The sequence below is a fragment of the Castanea sativa genome, chromosome 9 (genome assembly GCF_040712315.1).
Source record: "Castanea sativa cultivar Marrone di Chiusa Pesio chromosome 9, ASM4071231v1".
NCBI lineage: Eukaryota > Viridiplantae > Streptophyta > Magnoliopsida > Fagales > Fagaceae > Castanea > Castanea sativa.
The window spans coordinates 18107138-18135019 of record NC_134021.1 but is presented as its reverse complement, the minus strand read 5'-3'; the positions used below and the strand labels follow the sequence as shown (position 1 = coordinate 18135019).

The window sequence follows — 27882 nt, the reverse complement described above, 5'->3', positions numbered from 1 at the left end:
CAGGGGTGAAGTGGTTTTAAAAGCAACAATCAGTGATTTTTCTCCCTTCAACGTTGGCAGAAGAATTGTTGCCCAATGACTTAGGGGTTTAGCCGGCCCTAGCTCATCACTTTTCAATCTGAACAGAAATTAAATAATTAATATTCCATTTTATATAGAGAAACCTTGGGGCAATGTTGACCAATCATTTGGTGGAACCTACAACATTGGCTGCTAAAATCTTCTGTGCATTTCAATTGGTCATCAATGACCAACTCGCTAAGACCTTTACTGAAACATTTCATTTCTTTCTACTTGAACTATGTAACCCAAATAAACAAAAATGACATTTACTGAAACATTTCATTTCTTTCTACTTTAACTATGTAACCCAAATAAACAAAAAAGAACATAACAATTTTTTGTTCCTCGGTTGATACCCAGTAAACAAAGGAAAATGGGAATTGCTGCCAACTATTAACCCCTGCTGTGTGGGTAGATGTTGTTGATGTACTTCTTATGTGAAAGATTACACATCTGTATACACTCATTTAGGCCAAGTCTAATTTTAGTAACTCCCAATGACTAAATTGTAACTATTGCCAAGAGACCCTTGGGTATTTGAATTTCACAAACTACCATTCATATAAATATTTAGACATCAAGTAATAATGATCCTCTAGCTACAAGAAATAGTTGCATGAGACTTGTGTTTGCTGGTGGATGCCTTCCCCAAGAGATCATATGCTTCTTTGAGAGGATAAATTTGCACAAATGGATTGAGACCTTTTAGGGTTCACATTACTACTCAACTTTTGCCACTCCTCCGTCAGGCATGCTGCTTTCAGCAACAGCCTCCCTTACAAACCTGGAAAGAATAGAAATTCACTCTCTTAGGTGTAATTAAGGAAAGAGGAAAAAAACAATAAGGCTAAAATATTGTTTAAAGATCTTTTCAACATCACGAGGCACAAAATGTTTGGTCATAGTTTAGGAACGAAAACAATATTTTAGCCTATAAATAATAATGATCCTACTATTCTACCACGACATCTTTGTAGGCTAGCAGCTAATTTCAAGTCCTTAAGTTCATAGTTGATAGTAGAGTGCTTAAGCTTCATATGACAGACACAAAATTAGAAGAGTACCTTGCTAATTTTTCCCGTGATGATTGCAAGATGTAGATTGAGAGGATAAATGACATCAAAAGCCCTGAAAATTTGCTTGAAGATATTTAGTAGCAATTGTGATAATAAAGCATAAAACATTACTAACTGCTTCACAAACTCATGAAGATTGCACTAACTGAGAGTCAAGGGAACTTTTAATTGAGTTCACTCCCTCAAGTAATGAATCATATATTCTGGCATTTCATTTTAGGAGTCATTCCCTCAATTATTGGTTCACAACAAGGATTATGGAGAGCCATGCTTTACAATCAGCTAGTCCCATGTAGACTGAACTGAAGGATGCAGGTGGATTGGGTTTAAGAACTATTGAGGGCTAGAATAGGACTGCCATGTTAAAGCTTTTCCGGAGAGTAATTGATAATAATGGGTCCAGCTGTACTCAATGGGTTCATTTTAGATATCTCAAGAGCCATTCTATTTGGGTGGCTATCATTCAATCCAACTGCTCTTAGGGTCCGTTTGGATACAGCTGAAAACTGAAAAACACTATAGCAAAATAATTTTTTTAATATGTAAAAAACACTGTTCACGCCTAAAATCACTGTTCATGGCTAATGAACAGTGACCATAGCGCGTCCACTAAAATAAAATAAAAAATTCTGGGGCTGAAACGCGGACGCTGGGCATTTCAGCCCCACCCAAACGTACACTTAGTCTCGGAAGAATGTCGGTAAGGGAAAATGTGACTAATGCTATCAAGCATCATATTTGTAATGGTGAAAAAGCAGCAGTTCACCAAATAAAAAAGGAAAAAAGAAAGGTGGTAAATGAAGCACCAAATACCATTGCTTCATAGGAAATATTTACATTATATACATATATATAGCTCATCCCACAGCCTCTTGTTGATCCCTTAACTGAGGGGGATCTGTGATGAATAAAAAAGATCAATTTCAACAATCATAAGATTCATAACTAAAATTTTACCTGATCCAAAAAGAACATAAAATCCAGAAGTCACGTCTATCTCTGAATTCTCCTCCCTGTCATCCATCACAATAGATAGAGTCTAAAGAGAGGTTTGATATAATTTGCAGGAAATAAAAAGCTGATCATCCAATATGTTCATCATATACTTGATAAAACAGCATAAGTAAGCACTTTATATGCAATTTGTTTTAAAAAGAAGAAACTAAAATTCCATCAAGCCTCAAGAGATATTGTATTTGTCTCAGGATCATCATAGCTCAGTGGCATTGCTTGCTCTTCTTTATGAAAAGAACTAGGATTCAAATTCCCCTCCCCCAGAGTGTTTTTTTTAAAGGAGGGTGACTCCAATACGAGGTTTTTTTATAGGATGGCTAATTCTAATAGAAGAAGTAATTGTATTGAAAACCTTATGATTGATGGGACTTTGTCTTCCAACCAGGATAGGATCGCTGACCATATTGAACAATTCTATATGAACCTATACTCTGAGCAACAAGAGCAGCATCCTTTCCGGGATGTTTTGGATTTTCCAAGGATTTCAAGTGATAATGTGGATTGGTTAGAGAGACCTTTTGAGGAATTTGAGATTTTTGAAGTCATCAAGGAGTTTAATGGGGATAAATCTCCTAGGCCTAACGGTTTTTCGATGGCTTTCTTTCAAGCTTACTGGGGGATTCTCAAATCAGACATCACGGCTGTGTTCCACCATTTCCATGTTGCTGGTCAGTTTGAAAAAAGCTTGAATGCAACTTTCATTGCTCTCATTCCTAAAAAAGCTGTAGCAGTGGAAGTAAAGGACTTTTGGTCGATCATCCTTGTTGGGGGGGGGGGGTGTTTATAAAATTCTTGCTAAAGTTTTGGCTATTCATCTTCACATGGTTTTAGGAGAGATCATCTTAGCTCCTCAGAATGCCTTTGTTCTAAATAGGCAGATCCTTGATTCTGTTCTTATTGCTAATAAATGTCTTGATACTAGATTGAAGTTTGGTCAGCCAGGGTTGTTATGTAAATTGGACATAGAGAAAGCCTTTGATCAAGTGAACTAGGGATTTCTTACTTGCTTGAGCGTTGTGGTTTTTCTTATAAGTGGAGGCGATGGATTTCTTTTTGTTTATCAACGGTTCATTTTTCTATCGTTATTAATGGTACTCCCCATGGGTTTTTTGGAAGTTCAAGGGGGTTGCGGCAAGGTGATCCTTTATCCCCCTTGTTATTTGTGTTGGTTATGGAAGCCGTCGGTAGAATGTTGGATAAGGCTGTCAATGAAAGTCGTTTGTCAGGCTTTAGTGTAGGTGTTTCAACTAGAAGATCTATGATGGTTTCCCATCTCCTTTTCGCTGATGATACTCTAATTTTTTGTGATGCTAATATTGATCATATGCTGATTCTCTGTATGGTGCTCATTTGGTTTGAGGTTGTGTTGGGTTTGAAGGTAAATTTGGGTAAGTCTAAACTGGTGGCTGTGGGGGCAGTTCATGACATTGATCTTTTGGTAGCTGTCTTAGGCTGCAAGCAAGGGTCCCTCCCAATGAAATATTTGGGTCTTCCTTTGGGGGAAAAATTTAAGGACAAGTCAATATGGAATCCAATTCTAAAGAAGATAGAAAGAAAATTAGCAGGTTGGAAAAAGTTATATTTATCCAAGGGAGGTAGAGTCACTTTAATTAAAAGCACTCTCTCTAATCTTCCTACTTATTTTCTTTCTTTATTCCCTATTCCTGCTTCTGTGGCCAACCAAACTGCTAGACTTCAAGGGACTTTCTATGAGGTGGCTTAGGAGATGAGCCCAAATTTCATCTGGTCGATTGGTCTACGGTGTGCTCTCCGCTTTCTTCAGGTGGGTTGGGGATTAGGAACCTGAGAACTTTCAATGTAGCTTTATTAGGAAAGTGGTTATGGAGATTTGGGCAAGAAATGGATGCTCTATGGCGTCAAGTGATAGAGGTGAAGTATGGTTGTGATTGGGATGGTTGGTGTTCTAGCTCTTTCTCTGGTCCATATGGAGTCAGTTTGTGGAAAAATTAGAAGGGGGTGGCACTCTTTATCTCGGTTTATTATGTATGAAATTGGAGATGGATCAAAAGTGCAGTTTTGGCTAGATTGTTGGTGTGGAACTTCTTCTCTCGCAGACCGCTATCCTGAATTATATAGGATTTGCCATAACAAAGAGGCAAGTGTGGCAGATCTTATGAGGTACACTAATGGAGTCCTACATTGGGAGCTTCAGTTTTGTAGGGAGGTGCATAATCGTGAATTGGAAGCTTTCAGGAGCTTCATCAATACCATTTATAGCACTCTTGTAAGGGGGATCGGGGAGGATAAGAGTTGTTGGCTGCCTTGTAAGAGTAAGGGGATCACGGTTAGTGCATACTACCATCTTCTAGTTGGCCATAGTGAGCAATTTTTCCCTTGGAAAAGCATTTGAAAGCAGAAGATTCCCTCTAGAGTGGCTTTCTTAGTATGGACCGCTGCCTTAGAGAAATGTCTGACAATTGACAATCTAAGGAAAAGAAAGGTTTGCATTTTGGATTGGTGTTATATGTGCAAGTGTAATAGTGAAAGTGTTGACGATCTTTTCCTTCATTGCCTGGTTGTTTTGGAGTTGTGGGATATGGTTTTTGGTTTATTTGGAGTTTGTTGGGTTATGCCAATGTCTATTGTTAGGCTTTTGGCTTGCTGGCAAGGTCATTTTGGTCACCATCGCAATGGAGATATATGGAAGGCCGTTCCTCATTGTTTGATGTGGTGTATTTGGAAGGAGAGAAATAGTAGGTGTTTTAAAGAAAATGAGAGTTCCATGCCTGATCTCAAGCTTCTTTTTTTCCAAACCTTCTTGACTGGTTCTCTGTGTGGAGAAACCAACCTTTTTCTTCTATTTTGGATTTAATTGACTTTTGTAATGTTCGTTTTTTATTTGTCCACCCCTGTACACTCCTTGTGTACTTGGGTGTCTCTCTCTTTTTATTATCAATGAATCTTTATTACTTATCAAAAAAAATTAAATAAAATGCAGATCCATCCAAGATTGCAGCAGCCTTCCACATTCTCAAGAGTATATTAAAAAAAAAAATCAGGCTAATCTGTGTAACTCACTGGAATCAACTCCCCACTCCCCCACCCCCACCCCCACCCCCCAAAAAAATTATGATTAACCAAAGGAATCTGCCCTGAATAGCTCAGCCAGGTTGTCTCACAATTGGTGAGGTTCATGACCTATACCAAGTTACCAACACATTCAAAAAGTCCTGAAAACACAAGAACCAATGTGCAATATATGACATTTTATCCAAACTTTCAACTCAAAATCCAGAGAACTCGAGCAAAGCCAAAAACTCATAAATACAAAGGTACAAGCAGATTGCATTTCCTCAGAGCACATCAACATAGAATTCTCATATCATTACGGAAAAATCAGGAACTTTGGGGAAAATATAGATAATGCTAACCACCCAAAAAAAACACAATAACAGCAACAACACAAACCCAGTAACCAAAATATATCGGTCAAAACATGTAAATCCCAGTATACTAACCATGTGTATCTGACAAGCACATGCTTTGGCCATTGTTGAGGATCCCAGAACTGTTTTTTAATGTCTGGATGGATTTCAACATCTGTTAAAGACAAAGATTAATGAGTAAAATAAACTCTTAAAATTGATTAAGTACACTTAAATTGACCCCGCCCGCCGGGGGGGGTGTTGGGGGGAGGTGGAGATGATTAGCAACAACACCACACTATACAATTAATATCTAAAATTAGTCTTGTCAGTAACGTTTCTTCTACACCCTACCAAGCATATTTCCAACTGATTCTAAACACAACATAACTTTCATAAGTTTAATCTATGCTCTCTTATATATTATAGCATTAAACAAGAGGGAAAAAAGAAGCAATAAAATTATTCAATGCACAAGAGAAAAAAGATGTAGCACCAGCCAAAGTTTCATGGAGAAATGTCCCGAATGAATATATTCAAAATATGTTCATCACCAACCAAAAAAAAAGTACAACACAAACATCTTGAAGACTTGATGAAATGGCTAGGATAATACAGGACACAATCCCAAGGGAAATCATAAGATTAAAGACAAGTACCTGTAAGAAATAAGCGATGTAAAAGTACTTTAAAATTTTATTTCACCCATAGTACATTCCCTGTGTACTTGGGCCTGTTCTTGTTTTTGACAAAAATGTTGTTCCTTGTATATATATAAAAAATAAATAATAATAATAATAATAATTGAAATTTAAAGAAGAAAAATATATATAAAATAATGGCAAAGAGAAGCCAAAGACTGCTCCCTTTCACGGGTCTAGCGAAAAAAAAAAAAAAAAAAAAAAAAAAAAAGGGAAAAGACTTTTGACTTAATTTGGGTCCCAAGAAAGCATAGCAGAATGGCAAAGCAATAATCACATGCATGATGCCAAAATATACTTACAAAGCTTGAATCAGCCACTAAACTCTATAATGAAACCAACAGAAACATCATGTGATTTTCAACACATTTTGAGGTCGACTAAAAATAATTGACATACACATTAAGAAAACAGCAACAACACTTCCTTTATTTTTGAAAGACAAAATTTTTTATCAAAGCTAAGAAATTCAGATACACATCGCAAAATTTAGAGCAAAAACTAAATTAAACACGCATATTTGGATCCCGTACGGAAATCACTTATCATTCTATCAGAAATGAATTGGAGTGAATAAAAAATAAATACGAAAAGTATACTTCTATGTGCAACATGAGATTCAATCTTTTTCGTTTAATAGCAAGCATTATTAATAACTACTTTTACACGAAAACACATACAATGGTGAGGCATATCCACAACTTTAGCAGTGACACCGTGCAAATCACTCCCCGAGTACCTCTACACAAATCAGCAAATTCTAAAAATCAGTTAAGACAGTTACAATCACTAATCCTTATAATTCAAAAACAAATCCTCACCAAATGCACGTCGATCATTGGAACCTCGGAACCCTTACGATTTACAACAAGAAGCCACGGAATCAGAAACTTTTCTCTTCCAACTTGAAATGAACTACATACAATAACCAAAATAAAAATTATTTATCACTAACCTAATTCATATAAAATTTTCAAAATTCACAGTGAAAAAAAAAATCACTCACATTTTGTACGGATCAGCTCCAGTGTAACCCACCGGTTTCGGTATCGGAATCAAAACCTGTGAAAACACGAAAACCGAGATTTGAAAACGCGAATTTATGGTCAGAACAAAATTGAAGTGCTTGAATTCGAAGGGTTACCTCACGATTCACAGCGTAGATGGGACAGTGTCGACCAATCATATCGTGCCATACGGTTCTGGACTGAAATTGTTGAAAATTTAAAAAAAAAATCGATAAATTAATTCTGAAATTCAATATTATATGCATAGAGAGAGAGAGAGAGAGAGAGAGAGAGAGAGAGGGTTTAAGAGTACGAACAGAGTGGTATTGACCCATTTTGCTCATGGGAACGAGGTCTCCAGGTCTGTAAGCAAGAGAGATCCATGGCAGAGATAGTGACAGTAGCAATACCAAAAACGGCACCGTTTCGTTTCGTCCCATTCTGAACCCAGAGAGAGAGAGAGAGGGCTGTTTCCCAGTTTCCGATTCTGCGAAGAAGGTATAGTGGTGGTTTAACTTGGATCTGCATGTGCATGGGCCGGACCATTCAGCCCAACTTGGGCCCAAGCACAAAATTTCCTTTTTTTTTTTTTTTTTTTTTTAGGTTTCGGGTACCTGAATTATGCGGGTTTACCTAACCCAGCAGGGAATTCGGGTATTGTGTGAGTTTTCTTGGATGCTTATGTTTAGGGTCTGTTTGGATAGAACTTATTGCTGAAAATTGAAAACTGAAAATATTGTAGTAAAATAATTTTTAAATATGTGAATAGTGCCGTGAGACCCATTTTTAATGAAAAATTTGCTGAAAAGTGAAATTTGTGGGTCCATGAACAGTGCACGGATGCACTGTTCATGGTGGAATTAGTCAACAACTACGGCTGAAGAAAAAAAAAAAAAAAAAAAAAGCTCTAAACACTGAAACGCAAAACGCAGCCTTAGTATCAGTTTTTGTTTTTTATTTTCAAAAACTTGTTTTTTCAGAATATGTTTAGTTAGTTGAAATTAAAAAAAATAGTTTTTGAAAGAAAAAAATAATAATAAAATATGTTGTTACTAGGATTTGAACTCTAATGCTAACTCGTTAAATAAAACATATTAATTAAATTAAATGTGTATTTTCATTGACTAAATTAAAAACTAAAAACAGCATTTTGCATATTTTCAGTTTCCTTCACAAATTAAATTTTGAGAAAATTTTTTATTTTTAGTTTATTTTGGGTTGCCAAACAAGTTTTTTAGTCTAAAAAAATAGAAAATTGTTTTTCAAAACAGAAAATAAGGGGAAAATACTTACCAAACATGCCCTAAACTTTCCGGATCGGGTATGAATATTACCCAACCCGACTTGTATTTTTTTTTAAATGAAAAAAAAAACGAAGGACAAATTACAACTTACCCACCTGTGATTTGGTCGAAATTTAAGTTGCCTATTTATGGTTTGAAATTTGACACTTTACCCACCTAAGATTTGACTGAAATTTAAGTTGTCTGCCTATGGTTTGAAATCTCATGATGTTTGTTCCACTAGATTCTTTCTTATCTTATTTGATATTATATTTTTTATGTTTTTTGAGGACAGAAACATAAAAGTGAAGCAAAATCACATATTTAGCCATGTTTTTAACAAACATGGGTTAAGGAAATCTAGCTGAACTAACCTCAGGTAAATAAAGTTTCAAATTTTAAATCACAAGTAGGTAACTTAAAATTTTGGTCAAACCACAAGTGAGTAAGTTATAATTTGCCCTAAAACAAAATATTTTGTTTTATGAACGCTACCCAACTAAAGAGAAACCTCGCTTGATAAGATTATCACAAATTATAATATTTTTCTAACTGCTATTCAAACTAAGAATAAATTACGAGACCCTGAATAACCTCATAATAAGATTGAATATATTTTTTATATATAAGTAATAAGAACAAACATCTAAGCAACCACTCCCTTTCACTCTTAATCTCATTCTATCGACCGCCAACTTTTTAAGGATATTTGATTAGAGAAAATTTAAAAAGAAAATCACTAACTCCATTTCCTTTTTTTTTTTTTTTTTTATACAAGATAAAATTTCTACTTTAGCCTAATCTTAGTGTATATGTGTGTGAAATTCCCTCCTAGAGACTTGAACCCGGCCCTTGCCCCCCACACCCTACAAGCATTTATACTTGTGAAGTGACCACCGCATCAAGGGTGCGCAGTGCACTAACTCCATTTCCTAAACATGAAAACTTTCACATAATCTCATTTTCTATCTTCATCCCACCTAATCTAATTAACTATCCATTACTTAATGAACTGAGAGATTCTTGTCAACTCTTTTATAGAATGATTTCCACACCAAATATCATGCCAAAACCGGGCGATATTTCTCTCCTCAAAACACGAAAATTGAAGAAAACTATTCCAACCTGCCCTAATACTCCTCCATAGACTACACCCACGTGTTCCTCTAATTGATTTCAAACTCCCACCACCCCATTGATTTATGAGGTTTACAATTTTGGACTTAGTCCTTAAATTTTGATGCCATTTTTAACTTTTCAGTTTCCATCCATTTCTGACGTTACATGCAATTTAATGTTGCATCTCCAATCTCATCTCATTTTCAGGGAGTTTGTTCCTTTCGCTTATGTGCTTGCCTCATGTTTTGGTAAAATGCCCTTTAAATTTGAACTAATTAGATTAGTTCTTCATTTTTATTAAAATTGAAAGGGGAAAAAAAATTCCAAACCTGTTTTTCAATTTTAATAAGTTTTTTCACCTTTTTAACAAAGTTTCCTAGACTAACAACTCCTTGATTTGAACCTGGGGACTCTTTGAAAAATTCTTTCTTTCTTGCTAAATTGGCATCGTATTTGTAGTTTTGTACAGTAATAACCTTCTAATAGTAATAGATCATTTAGGTGTAACTTCATAATAAGGAAGGCCATTCAAGTATTAAAAACCTTTTATATCCAATAATTTTAAAATTATCTTAGCAATTGTGGCGGGCAGAAAACAAAAGGACAAATTTAAGTATCTGAAGCTTGTTTTACTATTTGCGAACACAATCAATTTATTTAGAGATGAGAAATCAAGTCTATGTTTGAATACCCAATACAAGAATCAAGAAGACTTATGTTGTAAGATTAAGAAATCTATGATGTTTTTCTCATTGATGTTCATTTGAAAACAAATGCAAGAAAATTACAAGTGTTGGGTCCTCAGGTTTATTCCGAAGAAGATGTTATAAAAATAATTGATCACTCTCTCTCTCTCTCTCTCTCTCTCTCTCTCTCTCTCTCTCTCTCTCATTTTTTCCTCCTCCTTTTTACAGACGTTTTCCTTGCCTTATATATTCAACCTCAAAGCATCCTGATCCTACACTTGGAGGGTTAAAATTGCACTCCTAGATTTTTTGTCCCATCCGGAACATACTAGTAAGCTTTACACTAAAATCTTAGTTGTACCACCACTATTCATGGTAACTTCCTCATTAATGCAATAAGAGAAGTGGTTGTCTTGTATTTAATACGGAGGGGGTGGCTTTTATACCCTTCTTTCTTCATCCTTCTCGCACTCCATGCCAAGTCAATTTTCTTTACTTTGGTGGCTCGGTTCCGTGCCTCCTCACACAGCTTGTGCTTGTCCTTCTGAGGCACAAAGTATGTCCTTGGAATCTTCACCAAGCAAGTTACCCCGATCTCTTTTCAAGTTGTGGGATTCCCGCCCCAAATTATTTTATGGATTTTTGCTCCTCAGAAAAAACCTTGCTTGCCTATTTTACCTATTCTGGATCCTCGTCCCCCTATAGTAATTATTTTGAAATTTAACCTACATCATTTTTCATTTTAATTTAGTAAACATTGAAACATAAAGAGGAAATAGATCAAATAAAAGGAAACAATAATAAACAACATTACAAACCCATATTCTCAATGGAGAAGGGATCCAAGTCCTAATTCCCCTCTTAAAAGAGAAGAGTATTAAATTACAGATTGTCCCTAAAGTTTAAACTATTGAGATATGATAAATTTAATCATTTAACTACATACTTCTAATAAACAGTAAATATATCATTAAACTAAAAATGTCTTGGATTACTAAACAATTTTTTGATAGATTAAGAGAGTTTTAACCTATGGAGTTCATTCCTGATGATAGTTTTTTATCATCAAACTAAGACACTAATCGGTTTTTGGTGTAAGCGATGATTGAACTCCAGATCTATTATTCAATCATCAGAGATTTTATCAGTTGAATTAACTAGAACCCACAAAAATTGTTCGTAATGCATGATCATTGGATTACTCTATGATCGATTATTGTGATTTTTATAGTATAAAAATGAATGTTTAGACTTTGAAAATCGCAAAATTTAAGCTTATGAGATTGGTGAAAAGAAAATATTGATAACGGATCAAAATTTTAAAAAAGAAGATAATATAATTTATTAAGTTCAAAATAAAATAAAATAAAGTTTTTACTACATACATTCTCTCCCTCTCTTTGCCTTTTATGTTGTGAGCTGGACTAAACTAGGCCAGTTCCTATCCTCTGTCGGCGGAAGGCCCAAAGCCTTTCCCATCTCGAAAAGGCCTATTTACAAATTTCTCCTCTCTTTTTTGTAGGGCTATAAATGAACCAAGCCGTTCATAAACAGCTTGGGTTTGGTTCGATAAAAAGCTTGTTTATGTTTGTCTATTTATAAACAAGCCAAGCTTAAGCTTTAGTTTTAGGCTTGTTTAATAAATGAGCCAAGCCTGGGTCAAAAATATTGTTCGTGAACAAGCTTGTAAACACCAAGGCTCAATACAAAAGTAACAAAACAAGTTGAGCCTAGGCTTATTCATGAGTTTAGCAATGAAATTGATATGATCTTGACAAGTAAACTCATATCCTTCTAAAACTTTAATTAATTATAAGTTGAGACCACTCATCCAAACCAAATAGGCTGGATAATAAATTTGATATAGGCTTGATAATATACTTTTGTTGGATCTCAAGCTCAAAAACATGATATTGAGCTTAAGTTTGGGCTTGATATAGAGCTCAAGCTTGGCTTGACTAATGAACCAAGCCAAGCCAAGCTGAGCTCAAGCTTTTATACTTTATAACAAGCTCAAGTTTGAATATTATTTGTAGGCTCGTATCAAGCTCAAGCCAAACTTGAACATTTCTACTTTTGCTGTCAAACCAAATTTAAACATTCATTACTCGACAAAACTCAGCTTGTTTACAGCCCTACTTTTTTGGGTCAAAATAGCAGGGTTGGCTTTTTTTTTTAGAGTCAATAGACTCACTCAACACACTGCTATCCTATCTTTCTTTTTCATGGTGAAGCAAGCACTGTATAAATGTCTTTGTAAAATATCCAATTGGGTTAGCAGATCCTAAGCATCACTTGTTTGATACTTTATTGGGGGACCGTTGGTGCTATAGTTTATAACATATGTGCTATTAGTAATAGACTAAGAGCATTCTTATCAAATGAGCTAAAAATGCTAAATGCTATTTTTTAGCATTTTTAGCACCTCAAATGATAAAAACACCTCTACATTAAATATGCTAAATCTGAAAATTTTTAAGATTCAGCTATAGTACAATCTCATCTTTGAGACCGCACTGTAGCTGGATTGTAAATAAAAATTATTTTTTATTCACCTCAATGGCTTTCTCTCTTCTATCTTTCTCTTTCCTCTCTCACTTCTTTCTTCTCTCTTCTCTCTTTGTGCTTCGTCGATTGTGGTTCACTAATGATTGTGTTCCGCCGATTATTGTGCTCTGGCGATTGTGGGCTGCCGATGGCTATGGTCCGGTGATTGTGGTCATGGATCGTGGGTCCAATGGCTGTGGTCCGATGGCGGCGATGGAGGTTTCTTCTTTTTCTTTTCTTTTCTCTTTTTTTTTTTTTTTTTTTTTTTTTTTCCGCGTGGTTCTTATTGGGTCCGATGGCTATGGTTCTTCTTTTTCTGCGTGGGTTCGATGGTTGTGGTTCTTCTTTTTCTTTGGTTTGGCGTGATGGGTCTGCTGGTGGGTTCAGATCGGGGTTGAGGTTCAGATTGGGGTTGCTAGGATGGTGGGTTTTGGCTGCGGTTTTGTGGCAGTTTTGTGGTGGGTTTTGGTTGCAGTTTGTGCCGTGGATTTTTTTATTTTTTTTTATTTTGGTGGTTGGGGTTGAGGTTGTGGTTGGTGGTGGCGATTGTGGCCATGGTCGTGGCTATCTGCAGTGGTGGTAGTGAGTGTTAGCAGTGGCAATGAGTTTGTTGGTAGTGAAACAGATGTGAACGAGAATAAAACAATATATATATATATATATATATATATATATATATATATATATATATATTTTAATGAAGTGGTAAAAAATATAAAATCTTTGATATTGAGTGTATTGTAAAGTAAGGTGTTAAAATTGATAAAGTAAGTTTTTGAGATGGTAAATACTAAAATTTTGAAATCTTCGATGAGGATGCTCTAATGGCAAAACTTAATTTAAAAAAAAAATATATGATGGAAAAATTAAAAGGTGCTTGTGTTTAAAATTTTCGAGGATGCTAGGTTGTAAACACGATATTAGTAGACTGTGACTTTATGATATTAGCAAATAATGGTGTTCTTAATTTTGCATCCAACCCAATTTTAGGAAGTGACATATGAGTAGCAAAGAACTAGGAGCACAATATTCTTTGACAATATGTAAGATTTGTTTATTAATTTGCAAAAAGAAAAAGAAAAAAAAAAAGGCATATAAAGCTAATAAGTTAAGCAAGATGCCAGTTAGTTCAACATGTAAAATTGCTTAACATTGTTTGAAAATTTAAATATTTTGATATTGCATATGACTGATGCTCGACGGCATGCATTTATGATTATAGGATAAAAAAATGTAATCGGATCGTCTACTAAGCTTAAGTTGATACTGGTTGTAAACGCATTCTTTCTTGTTTAGTTGTTAAAGTTTGTATGAAAATGAGTACATTATGGCTTTGGGATATTAGCAAATAATGATGTTCTTAATTTTGTATCCAACCAAATTTGGGAAGTGATATACGACTAGCAAAGGACTAAGAAGGGCACAATATTGTTTGCCATTAATTATGTAAGTTTTATCTATCAATTTGAAGAAAAAAGGGGGGGCGGGGGGGTTAGATCGAACAGAGGAGGTGGAGTGAGGTGTTTATTTTGTAATATTTCTAAATTAGTTAAAAAAGAGAACAGGACATTGGATGTCATTAATTCAAAATGAAAAATGGTTTAACCTTTTTTAAAATATTTTGAGAACCACCGCGCGCCCTTGCGGTAGTCACTCCACAAGTATAAGTGCTTGTGGGGTCTGGGGGCAAGAGCCGGGGTTCAAGTCTCCAGGAGGGATCTCCACACACATATACACTTAGATTAAGCTAGAGTATAAATTTTATCTTATATAAAAAAAAAATTTGAGATTGCATATTTACCGATGACACGTGTTTACAATATTACAACCGTTAGATGATTAATTTTGTCGTGTAGCCTAGTTATAAATACAAAGACATGAATAACCTTTAATCATTTAAATTAAATAAAGATATAAATGGAGTTCATTAAAATAACGATAATGTGTATCAAATTTAGATATGTGTATCAAGAAAACAAAAACATGGATAATTAACTCATAACATGGGATTTAAAAATAAATGTTATTAATACGAATACAATTATTCTCATGATCTCAATATATTATTTTTAAACTGTCTCAAAATACATATAACTTTCCAAAACTAAAAGCTTCGTCTCCATTATTAATAAGTTTTTTTCAATAAATAATGAAGATTTAGGTAAACAAATAATTGTGTGTTCGCGCCTTGTCGGTTTCGGAGGGAACACGGTTTGAAGACTCTGTTTTTTCAAACTTCTTAGATTCTTTTCAAATTATCTCAAAACACTTACAACTTTCCGAAATTGAAAGCTTCATCTCTATTATCAATATGTTTTTTTTAATAAGGAAGATTTAGGCAAGCAAATAGTTGGGTGCGTGCCTTGGCAACTTTAGACAAAACTTGTTTTGAAGACTCTGTTTTGTTTGAAACTTCGCTTATTTTCTTTAAACAATCTCAAAATATGTATAATTTAAAAAAAAAATAAAAAATTCATCTCCATTATCATCACATTTTCCTCGATAAATAAGGAAGATTCAGGTAAGCAAATAGTTGTGTGCATGAGCTTTAGAGACTTCGAAGATATCCCTACTTGAAGACTGTTTTATTTAGAACTTCCTCAACTTTTTACTTTTTTTAGTAATATTGTTTTCGATAATTTCAAACAACTTATTGTTGTTCTTGTTCATGTCAAATTAAGAAAATCATCATATATTTTTGTGCAATGGTATCATTTCAAATGTTTTATTTTGGTTTCTTGCATTAGAAAAAACAAAAGAAACATACCCAAAAAAAGAAAAGGAAAAAAAAAAAAAAAAAAAAGGTGGAAAACTTGAAAGGAAGAGGCAATGGCATTGTTTAAAAAAAAAAAAAAAAGTTTCAGAAAGGCAAAGAGTGGTGTAAAGAGTAAAATTTGCGAAACAGAATGGTAAATAAAACAAACAGAAGAAGATAACAGAAGAAGAAGGCACAGGTGGGAACGAAAAGAAAAGAAAAGAAAGGAAAGATAGAAAAGGACACACAAAACACAAAACACAAAACAAACAGATTTGCGTATTTTTAAGCTCTCTTCCTCTTCTCTCCTCTCTCTCTGCAAAAAAAGCTAAAACAAACACACATTTATAATCACACAACAAATTTCTCACTCTCTCTCTCTCTTTAACTTCTTCAACAAACCACTCGATCTTTCTCTCTCTCTCATATCGCAAACCCTGAAGAGTTCAATTCAACCTAACCGTCCGATCGCGCTGCAAGATCAAATCTCATTTCAGATCAACGGCGTAGATTCGCCGTGAATTCAACGCGGTGTCATGATTGTTGTACCGTCGATTCTTGCCGTCGGTGAATTCCGAAGGTAAAATTTTTTTTTTCTTCACCGTGAAAAAAAAAAAAATTATTGTGGTTAATTTCCATGGGCGATTTTCGGGATTGGTCGCCGGAGCCACCGAACGCTATCGTATTGGATGAGCGGCCGTCGTCTTCGTCGTCCTCGTCTTCGTCTTCGAACCAAACGGCGGGAATTGGCGCGGAGTATTTGCAGCGAGCTGAGGAGGCGACGCAGGGGATCATAGCTCAGGTTCAGCCCACTGTTGTCTCTGAGAATAGGAGGAGAGCGGTTACTGATTACGTTCAAAGGCTCCTTCGAAATTGTCTTGGTTGCGAGGTATGTATCTATGTGTTTTGTGTAATTGTGTTGAATTTGAGCTTATTAAGTGTGAAAATTGAAATGATTAGAGTTAGTTAATTTGTAATTGTTCAAACTTGAAACTTGAATTAGGTCACTAAGAAATTGCTTTGATTTTAGCCAAGAAAGAACACAATTGTGGAACAAAATGCGTGTTAAACTTTAGGTATAGTTCCCTAGACGCTATAGGTGCTAGGTTGTCTTTTCAATTAAATTCAACCATGTGGCCACCTTGGAAGCTGTAACTATGCACAAGGAAGTGTATTGTTGAGTTTAGTTGGGGAACTAAGGAACAGCACCGTCAGAGAAGCGCGGACACTTATATGATACAGGACATGGCGATGCAACAATTCTTGAAAAATTATGATGGGTCATGATCGGAATGCGACCATTAAAAAAAAATTTACTTATAGGCATATTGTATGTTTATTTCAAGTTTCAAACATATTTAAAAATAAAAAATAAAAAAAAATTTACCTTACAATGCATTGAGGACGCAAATGTAGGAGTGTCCCTAGTGTATCTGACACGATTATGCCGGGGGTTTTGGAGTGTTCATGCTTCTTAGACAATACCTAAGGAACTTTTCATGCTGTTATGCATAAACTATCCTTTTTTTTTTTTTTTAATATCATAAACTATCCTTAGGTGCATGACTTTTGGATATCAAGATTAAAAAAAAGGAACAAAACTTTTGTAGTGGTAGAATGATTTAAATATTTCAAATGAAGTAAAAGTACTCTTATCTTTTTGGAAATAATTATCTATATTATTTAATTATAGAGTTATGTTATACCGTTTCTTGAAGAATAGTCTAATTCGGTTCGAAATGTCAGGAAGAGATGTACAAATCTTAGAAAACATGTTTGGTTTATGTGTATTAATTTATTAAAAGAAGATAGGGACGGATTGATGAGAAGTTCTTTACTTTAGTGTAGTAATTATTTTATACTAAAGTCACATTGTATGATGCTTTCACAAATCAACCATCATGTTGTGTGCATTTGGATTGACTTATTTGCTGATTTACTAAAAGTGAATAGAAGTTCAATTTTACCCAGCGAAAGTGAGGCTTTAAAAAGCTTCTTATAAGCAAATAAGCTACATTACTACATAAACCCAAAAGAAAAGGCTAAATCAAATGCATGTTTTGTGTAATGTGTGGTTGTGAGTGTTTCATGGTGTTATTATCATATGAGATAATTTTTCCATTTTGTTGGGAGCTGGATGAAATTTTTGGATGAGTTTGATTGCTTATGTTAATGGTTATTTTGTACTAGATGTGGATTTTGGGCTAGGGGAACCAATTCTGCACTTAAATAAGTGGAATATAAGCTCTACATAATCATTTATTTAATTAAGCAACATTTTGCATATGGATTTCTCTATAATTTCTTTCTTCTTCTTCTTCTTCTTCGTCTTCTTCTTTTTTAATTTAAATTAATTTTTAAAATTAATGATTCTTCATAGTTTTCCTTTTGATATTATAAATGCTAAACTTCATGTAAATATAGATTAGATGTAGATTAATTTCTTCTAACTCATTTTTCTTTCAGGTATTTCCATTTGGGTCTGTACCGCTGAAGACTTATCTGCCTGATGGTGATATTGATTTGACTGCCTTTGGTGGTCTAAATGTTGAGGAGGCTTTGGCTAATGATGTTTGTTCTGTCCTTGAAAGAGAAGATCAGAACAGGGCTGCTGAGTTTGTAGTAAAGGATGTCCAAATGATTCGGGCAGAGGTTTCTAGCCTATAATCCCTACATTTACTAAAGATCTTTGTTAGCCCATATATTTAGTAAAATATATTTGATTTAGTTGAACTAATTTGAGAATTATTTTTGCTTCAAATACAGGACTTGCTGGTTTGATTCTGAGGGTTTTTTTTATCACCTTGTTGTTTTACATTTGTGTATAGACGCTGTCATCATTTTCATAATCAGTATAGCCATTTTGCTTTTTTTAATTGAATAGAAGACTATAATGTTTCTTCCAAGGTGTCCCCCCCCCCCCCCCCCTCTCCCTTATATCCAGAAAAAAGTATTGATGAGTGATCAATTTTAGAAAGCCCGTGTCTAGTATTTTTACACTAAAGGATCTATAAACTATATTTGGCAAGGGTTGCTAACCATTACCCTTTAAAGGAATTTCTGTCCTCAGTAGATGTTATCTGTGTGATTCATTTTCTTGGGTCAGCATCTGTGTGTTTCAAGGTTGGATTGGAAATTTCAAGTCTACCTGTTATGGTTTGTCTGATAATGCGGGTAAGGTTGGAGAGTCAGACACTAGAATTTTATTAGCTTCAGCCTTTGTTATTCTCGGGTATGGAAAGGTTACATCCATTCCCACTGCAATTCCCCCCCCCCCCCCCCCATTCCTCATTCCAAAGAAAAAAGAAAAAAAGAAAGAAAAAAAAACTATTGGTGACTTGGGCAGTAAGGTAGAGTTTTCTTATATGTTATGATTACCACCACAATAGGTATATGCTCCCACATATATATAGAAGTGCATCTTTAGTCTACTCTGCATTTGCTGGTTGGTATACATTCTTTTGTTTTACCACTTCATACACTATAGCACTGGCCTGAATGCATGGTCTCATGCAAATTCTTGACATGATGGCAGTACTGTTAAAATATTGAATTGAGGCTCACAGAAAGGCATAATGAAAATATAAGGGTCAAATATTTAATAGAGTTAGGCTGAATTGATATGAATGGGGGGAAGTTTAGATGAGTATAGCATAGCTAAGGAGACCATGTTTATAGACATATTAGTCCTCACCTAGTGGTGTGCGGGGCTCGGTTATTCCTCAAGTGGAGTGGCTATTAGCTGTGGGTTGGTTGTTGGAAACTTGACATGGAGGTGAATATATGATTTGAGTAGTAATTTGATAAAATCTACTGTGTTACAACTTACAACCCTTTAGGTTATTTAGTCTGTAGAATTTATCGAATGTTACGCATTTGTGTTCATTTATTTCATTATCCATTTCCTTTGGGAATTCCTTTTCACATTTAAAGCCCCAACTATTTTGCATGCAGGATTTAGACTTGTCCTTGTTGACCTATACTATTATTGTCACTTGAATGCCTGTAATAAAGCCTATCTTTTTTTTTTTTTTGAAAGAATGGATTTTTGGGGTGGGGGGGGGGGGGGGGGGGGGTAGGTTGAAATAAGAACTTTTATTCAAAAATGAGAAATTCATGGCATCATTGTTGCAGCTACCAAACCACACTTTATACTAACAAAACTCAACTATGAATATAAAACTAGTAACAATTCACCTGAACAAACAAATCCAAACAATAACTACAGCAGAAGAATTCCACAAGACAGCAGCAAACCCAGATCAAATCATGCCCCTTAAATATGGAACAATGGATGTTCCAAATACAGGAAAGGACTCCATTTTTAAAGTGTTGGGGACATTCTTCATTGTTTTTACTCTAAATCTAACATCACTCATAATATCCTTGGCTAATCCACTTATCAAAAAATAATCCTTGGCCAATCCTTTTTCACCTCTCCATGAACCTGAGCATTTCTATCAATCCAAAGAGCATAGATTCTTGCATTCCAAGTTAGTCTGCACAAAGCAGCCTACTCCTATCTTTGAAAGAGGTAATAGTGCATTTCAGCTCATCATGCCAGCACATTCCATCTCTATGTAATAAACATTTGAGCAATATCATTTTCCATACCCAATTGGAAAAGCCATTCAAGATACAAGTGATCCCTACTTTTAACTTCATTACTGCTGAAAAGGCATAATCAATCACCCACATACCCCTTTTTATCATCCTATCCCTCGTGGAAAGTTTGTTTCTAATTGCAAGCCAGCCAATGAAAGATGCCTAGGTATAGGACTGCTGAACCAGACCAGCCTCTGCCAGCTCACTTCAGACTTCTTTGCTTGGATAGCTTGCCATGTGTCAGCACAAGTGAATAGGACTCTGATATAGCCTATCACTGCATGTTGCATAGTGCTCCACTGGTTGGTTTATGTAGTATGCATGCTTGTTTATCCTTGTGAATCTATAATCTGCTCTTTTTATAAGATATGAAGCGTTGCAGTATGACTTTTAGATGAGTCATTGTTTTCCTTCTAGTAAGCTACATCTTAGGTTGCCCTTCTACTGTTTATAATTTTTTGCAATTTGACTATTGGGTTTTCTGGTGGCAGGTTAAGCTTGTAAAATGTCTTGTACAGAACATTGTTGTTGATATTTCCTTCAACCAGTTAGGAGGGCTCTGTACTCTATGCTTTCTTGAGAAGGTAGCCTTCCCTGTAAAATTCCTCTAGTAAATGGAGGTTGATTTCTTGCATTTAATTGAATGCTTTGGAATATTTAGTTTTGTATACATGAATAAATTTATTGGAAGATAGACTTTGTTAGATTGAAATTTCAGTTATATTGCTGAAAAAGCTTCAGAATTTAGCACTTTAAGATCATGAATCTCTTTTCAGGTGAAGAAATAAAGTGAACGTTAATATTTCTATGTTTATCCATTTATTTTCAAAAGCAAAGTGGAGTTTGGATATTTTTATTTTTTCCACTGTTAATATTCTTCTCTGGGTTTTTTTCTTCTGTTTTCATTTTTACTGGTAGTTCTGTAGACAAAACCCTCATATATTTTTTTTTTCTATAGTTCACAGATTCCATATCTATTTAGATGTGACTTAATAACATCTGCAAGATAGTTTAAAAATCATGTAAGAAAAATAATATCCACGCTAATCAAATTTGAACATCTTCTACGTTTTCTTTTGGTCATCTTGAGTTTGTTGGACTAGGCTCTGCTTTTGAAATTTGATGTCCTTGATGCTGCTATGTACAGGTTGATCGTCTGATTGGCAAAGATCATCTATTTAAACGTAGTATCATACTGATTAAGGCTTGGTGCTACTATGAGAGCCGTATTCTTGGAGCTCATCATGGCTTGATTTCTACGTATGCTTTGGAGACTTTGGTTCTATATATCTTCCATCTTTTCCATGCATCCTTAAATGGTCCTCTGGCGGTGAGTGCTTTCTGCAATTAGCACTTGTATGCTGCTCAAATGTATTATATAAACTTAACCTTCTTGTCTCTTTAGGTTTTATATAAATTTTTGGACTACTTCAGTAAATTTGACTGGGACAACTACTGCATCAGCCTGACTGGTCCAGTCCGCTTATCGTCATTGCCAGAACTCGTGGGTAAGCAACATTGTTTTGCATGTGTGGCACACTTATTGGTTTAGATGGCTCTTAGTTATTATTCAGTCCATTTTGCAGCTGAGACGCCTGAAAATGATGGCAGTGAACTGTTGCTCAGTAATGATTTTCTTAAGGGATGTTTGGAAAAATTCTCAGTTCCTGCAAGGGGGTATGAGACAAATTCAAGGACATTTCCCCCAAAGCATTTTAACATAGTTGATCCACTAAAAGAAAATAACAACCTTGGTCGCAGTGTGAGCAAAGGTAGAATTCCTTTTCCTCTAGTCAGGTGGGAGGCCTATGGCCTCTTCTTCTATGTCATTCAATGGGACTGAAATATCTGATGTTTTTCATTGTTTTACTAATGAAAAAGATTAGGTCAATTTCTTCTGGAAATTTTGCTTCTTGTAACTGTAAGGTAGATAAGCTATCCAACAAAGTTAAAGTTACTTCATTCTTGGGGAAATTTTTTTACAAAACAGATATATTTTGGCAATATCATGGGACAAAGGAAACATTAGCATTTTACATACTAATAAAATTATAGATTCAGTGTGTTTATTTTGGGCTGTAGGTGGTATTGATTTATTCATGTAATCATTTGTGAGTATAAAATTGTTGAATTTTCGAAATGTGGGAAGTTTTTCTTGGAATTTTCATGGAAAAATTTGACTTAAATTTTTTTTATTTTAAATTTCATTTAGAAGACTCCAAATAATGTTGCACTGAATGAGGTTGCAGTTACTTTTGTTCATTAATGATAAATCTGGATTGGCTTCTGTAGGAAACTTTTACCGTATTAGGAGTGCCTTCACATATGGTGCTCGAAAGCTTGGGCATATCCTCTCCAAAACGGAAGAAAAGGAAGAAAAGATAGAGGATGAAATCCGTAGGTTTTTCTCAAACACATTGGACAGGCATGGGAGTGGGCAGAGGCCTGATGTTCAAGATCCTGTTCCAATGCCTGGTCACAATGTGTTTGGCACTACATCGTCATTTTCAGGTACTGAGTCGCAAGAAGATCATGCAATTCATGAATCAGAATGTGCCTCCGAAGGTCGGTTGGGTTATGAGGGACCAACACATGCTGGAGTCAATAATGTTAACACATCAGGGACTGGTACGAGCTTTGCTCAAGCTGTGAATGAACCAAAAAGAAGCCCTGTCGATGCATCAGGCTCAACCATGTTGTCGGAAGCTGATGGTTTTGTAAATGGGACTACTGTTTCGGAATATCGTCTTGTTGGGGATGCAAAAGACCTTGCTACCTCCAGAATTCAAGATCTAACAATTTCAAAGGATGCAATTAAATCCCTTCCTTCAAGTTGTAAGGATAATACATCCTCTTTGGGTAAAGCACATCATGCACCTCATCTCTATTTCTCTCAAAGAGTAATGGGAAATGGGGATGGGGATGGAAATCCAGATCGAAAACAGCCAGAAGAGTCTGGTTGTACTGAGAAGAAAGATTCGCCTAGGCTTGTGCGAGCACCTTCTGAGGAGAAGGCCTTAATTGTGCACTTGGACCAGAATGAGAATCAGTTGGTTAGTGATAATGACAGTCTGTCACCTGTTGGATTGAAGCACCACTCTCCATGTTTGAGTCCAGTTACTTGGTCCTCAGAAGATCTTTATCCTAATTATTCTAATTATTGGGTGTTAAATGGCACTTCTGAAAATCCTGAAGGTTTGAACCCCTTGTTGGATCTCAGTGGGGACCATGATAGTCACATTAACAGTTTGAATTATGGTAGGTTTTGCTATGAGTATGCCTTGAGTACACCTGTGAGTACACCTGTTACTCCTGTGCATCAACCATTTCCACAGCTCCATGGCAAGAAGTCATGGGATGTAATACGGCGGTCTGTGCAGCTGAATGGGAATGTGTATTCCCAGATGAACACCAATGGTGTTGTACCCAGGGCACTATTCTACCCCATGAACTCAACAATATTACCTGGTGTGGCATTTGGTATGGAAGAGATGCCAAAACCAAGAGGAACAGGGACATATTTTCCCAACACGGTATACTCACTCTAAGTCTCTGGATTTTTTACTTTTTGATATTTGAATATTGTGGAATCCTTGAAATTTTTGTTGGGCCACGGCATTGTTGATCTTGGTGTCTCTATCCAGGTTCTGTTTTTCATTAAGTTGTTCAGGTGGATGGTCTCATTATCTTAGAGTGCTTTTATGCATAAATTTTTGCAGAACCATTACCGGGACAGGCCCTTGACACCCAGGGGAAGAAATCAAGCACCAGTAAGGTCTCCTCGTAACAACGGCCGAGCCACATCAATACCTGAGTCATATTGGTCTGAGAGAAGCAGTCGTGAGCTGGCACAATCACAATTTCCTGTTTATGGTGGTGGAAAGTCTGGGTCGTCAGATCACACCTCTGGTTCTCCTGGAAGGAAGTTGTACTCTAATGCCAATGGTTCAATGCATCCTTCTGAGAGAGTGGTTGAATTTGGGTCAATTGGGCATCTGCCAGTTGAGGGATCTTTGCCCGAAAGGAGCCGGCAACAAAACTCTGGCCCAGGACCTGCTCAAAACGTAAGTGTAAGCCTTCTGTCACCAGGGATACAAAGCCCAAAACCAGTGTTGGGTATGAATCAAGATAGGTAGGGGAATATCACCATTCACCATTCATGTCAAATTTTAATCCGGTACTAGTTGACATACATGGGTCTGTTTTTAAGTTTCTTTGTTTTGGACATGTAGGATTGCTGTACAATCATTCCGTTTGAAAGATGAAGAAGATTTCCCACCTTTATCTGTCTGACTTCAGTGGGAATGGATGATATATCTATATGGTTAAAGTTTGAATGAATAGAACAGTAAATGCTAACAAAGCAGCCTAATTTGAGCTTTCCTCCTATACAGCACCTTCATAACCATTTGGAAGCCTGAGATATGAGACCATTTTTTTTTTTCTGTTTGTGGTTCAAAGGCATTTTGTACATTCTACTAAAATTTCCCCCTTTAATCTTGATAGCTGTGTTTGCAGAGATGTTCATATATAGGAAGCTTGAGATATGGTTTTGCCCCAGGTTTTGTTTTTTCGTGACCCCTTGTAGGCAAAATAGTATGAATAGAACGTTTTTGATGTCTGATGTAAGTTCTACAGGAAGATAATAATTTCTGCAGATGTTTATGATGCAACTCTTTGGCTATGTTACTATTGGAAAGGTGTTACAGCCTATCGTGTTTGTAGCTCCATTTTCTTGGCAGTACAATGTCTTGCTTTATCAAGTGCTATCGAGATATTCTACTGAACTCCTAGTTTAATATCTATGATGGACTACCATAGCAAACATAGTGAAATATGGTGTTATGGCACCGAGCAAAACCTGGGTAGAGTTCCTTAGGTATTGTACAGGTTTCTAGTTAAATTCAAACACATGGCTGCAAAATAATGGATTGTGCTTAGTACGTGCATCAAAATAATGGAGTCAACTGTTAGGGGTCAATTTAAATCTAATACTATTAGGTGATATGGTGAGAGGAAGAGTGTGATCATAGGCTGGAAAATGTGATGGAGACCCTAAATTCCTTGCTAGAGGCCCACAGTTGTACACTACTAAGAATATTTGGTTTTAGGGTAAGGATTGGATACAGTCTAACTGGACCCAAGTCGAGTCCTTGGTTTTATGTGAGGCAGCTACAATTGTGCAAAGATAGTTTCTAGACAAAAAAATTGACATCTGCTAATGTTTTAGGGCCACTTTGTTTTCCATCTTAAACTTATATTTTTACATTTTAAATAACATTATACACATTTTCAAACACTTTTTCACCTAAACGTATTTAAAAAAATTACAAAAAAAATTATAAAAATCTCATCTCAAACTATTCTACTAAACACCTTCTTAATCTTTTAGGTTCCTTCAGTGATACCTATCAAAAATATTGTCAAATTTTTGTGTGTTAAATGTGATGACGTGTTGGGTGAACAAAACAAACTCATCACAGTGGGTCCACTTTTTTACGGCGAATCTATTTGTTTATTTTTAAAAGTGTGCGAACTACAAACCTATGAACTGGGAAGTTTCTTGGCAGCTTCCACTTTCTATTATTGTTCACCAAACTTGTTTAAAATTATTTCTGTTTTTTCTGAATGACTTTAAAAATTACATCATTTCTCTAAAAAAAGAAAAAAAATCGATGACATTAGTTGCGAGTTTTACATTAAACTAACCGCTAATTATTTTCTTATAGTGATGAATGAGGGAAAGCAAACATTTAATACATCATTACGCGTTCAAAAAATCAAGTTTTGGTCACACTCTTCTCAAAAAATTAAGAAAAAGTTTTGGCCACAGAACATCAAGCCACGGATACTTACTTATAAAGGAATTTGTCGAATTATACTTTATATATAAAAAGTTTCAAAACACACGTTCCTTTGAAATTCTCTTATTCAGTAAAATAGTGTAAATTTTTTTTTTTTTTTATGAAAGTAATTTTTGTTTATTACCCACGGCCATGGGATGATTTGCAAAGTATTACATGAAGTTTAGGGGATAAGTATACACTCTCATAATTTAGAGGAATAAATGTTACACAGATAATAATTTAGAGAAAATAATGTAATTTCTTTATATATATATATATATATATATATATATATATATATATATATATTGACCATAGTATTTTTCGAAACACAACTGTATTTTTATTTAATTCATTTTTAAGCAAAATTGGTCAATAAAACCCACTATCCTAATCCTAAAAGGAAATCTTTGTTAAGGACAAAATTTTCATGACATATGGCTTTATTTCATTGGCAATCTGTAACACATCAACATTATCATGAATTTTGGAAAAATCTCTTTTAAAGCCCAAAAGAGCCCATATTTACACAAAAATGCGTCAAAACCCATGCTCCAAAACCTTTGGCGATATTATCTCATCAAAACTCATGGTTTAAGCTTATAGCACATCATTTCATTTTCAGCTCATAATTCAAGCTTATGAGTCTCATCAGGAGAACTTTGGGAGTCGTGGTTTGGAGGCCAAGAAGTATGTTCAATAAAACCCTAGCGGTTCAAAGTTGATAAAGGAAACATGTTGCTTGGCGTGTTTTCCCTAATTCCCTGAACTCTCACGAGTCAATGTGCAATAAGCAACATTTGGTAAGCCTCTTTACCTAAAATTTAATATTCATCATGTAACCTAATTATATTATTTCATATAAATTATATTACTATTTTCATCTAAATCCTGCCAAGCACATGGCTAAATCTATATTAATAACTCATATCTAGCATTAAATGCCCTCCTTGCTTCCCAGGATTTGGTCACAATACAAAGAGACCATAATTACATCTCTAAAACTTCATCAAATATCAACCAACTACTTTATTACATACAAAAAGTGTATTGTAACAAAACTATGGACTAAATATAATTTTCCAAAAGAGAAAACTTGGTCAAAAATACCAGCAACAACTCCAGCAGAAACTGCTTTAATTGCAGCTGAAACTCCAACAACTGACACATGTCCAAAAGTGACATCATCAAATCATTAATGTCCAACCCCAGCAGCTTGTTGTCATACCCAAAGAAGCAAACATCCTATGAAAAAAATCCTACCATTTTAAGCTAAGTTCCTTAGCCTCTAGCTGCAACATCAGAAATAAAAAGATCATATAAAAGATATCATACCATTTTTAGCCAAACTATGAATTAATACTGAATACTTCCTCCAGCAGATGACATCATACAGCTGACATCATCCAACTGTGTCAGGATAGCTACTGTTGTATTGTTGTGTCAGCTACTGTACTGCTACAATAGAAGACTTAAATTTCAGACTTTCTTCTTTTAGTTAAATTTCACTCATTTTGCTAAAAACCTTTCCCTATTTGTTGATTTTCCCTTCAACTAATTCAAACTTAGGGTCCGTTTGGTTGGAGGAGTGGAAAAGTGGGAGACTGGAAAATTAGTGGGAGGATGGAAAAGATTTGGTTTTCCCTTATATGTGTTTGGTTGGAGGAGTGGAAAAGTAGGAGGGTTGGAAAAATAGGAGGGTGGAAAACTTTTTTGTTTGGTTGGAGAAGGGGAGGATGAAAAATGTAGTTTATATAAATTGACTATTATGTCATTGTTATAAAGTGAGAGGGA

At 35.3% G+C, this 27882-nt stretch overlaps 2 protein-coding genes across 2 annotated transcripts; one reads left to right on the top strand and one right to left on the bottom strand.

Moving 5' to 3' along the window:
- Positions 1-323: 323 nt before the first annotated feature.
- On the bottom strand, positions 324-7732 carry LOC142610722 (uncharacterized). Its single transcript, XM_075782640.1, has 9 exons — positions 7565-7732; positions 7385-7447; positions 7247-7302; positions 7062-7155; positions 6921-6981; positions 5633-5714; positions 2097-2152; positions 1128-1191; positions 324-847 (listed from the first exon to the last, which is right to left on the bottom strand). Exons 1-9 carry the CDS (start codon positions 7685-7687, stop codon positions 784-786), a joined length of 663 nt encoding a protein of 220 aa, XP_075638755.1. The 5' UTR covers positions 7688-7732; the 3' UTR covers positions 324-783.
- Positions 7733-15840: 8108 nt separating this feature from the next.
- On the top strand, positions 15841-25009 carry LOC142610394 (uncharacterized). The gene is made up of 9 exons (XM_075782205.1): positions 15841-16526; positions 18104-18289; positions 20734-20826; positions 21390-21572; positions 21648-21750; positions 21829-22014; positions 22535-23775; positions 23962-24374; positions 24475-25009. The coding sequence occupies exons 1-9, from the start codon at positions 16275-16277 to the stop codon at positions 24533-24535; spliced, it is 2718 nt and encodes a 905-aa protein (XP_075638320.1). The 5' UTR covers positions 15841-16274; the 3' UTR covers positions 24536-25009.
- The last annotated feature ends 2873 nt before the right edge of the window (positions 25010-27882 follow it).

What these genes read in the sequence shown, in the direction of transcription:
- LOC142610394 (XM_075782205.1), top strand. Translation starts at nt 16,275, where the DNA reads ATGGGCGATTTTCGGGATTGGTCGCCGGAGCCACCGAACGCTATCGTA. An exon ending in GAAATTGTCTTGGTTGCGAG is followed by an intron (nt 16,527 to 18,103) that starts GTATGTATCTAT and finishes TTTTTCTTTCAG; the next exon opens with GTATTTCCATTTGGGTCTGT. An exon ending in GTCATTGCCAGAACTCGTGG is followed by an intron (nt 21,751 to 21,828) that starts GTAAGCAACATT and finishes TCCATTTTGCAG; the next exon opens with CTGAGACGCCTGAAAATGAT.
- LOC142610722 (XM_075782640.1), bottom strand. Translation starts at nt 7,687, where the DNA reads ATGGGACGAAACGAAACGGTGCCGTTTTTGGTATTGCTACTGTCACTA. An exon ending in AAATGGGTCAATACCACTCT is followed by an intron (nt 7,448 to 7,564) that starts GTTCGTACTCTT and finishes CAACAATTTCAG; the next exon opens with TCCAGAACCGTATGGCACGA. An exon ending in TCTACGCTGTGAATCGTGAG is followed by an intron (nt 7,303 to 7,384) that starts GTAACCCTTCGA and finishes GTGTTTTCACAG; the next exon opens with GTTTTGATTCCGATACCGAA.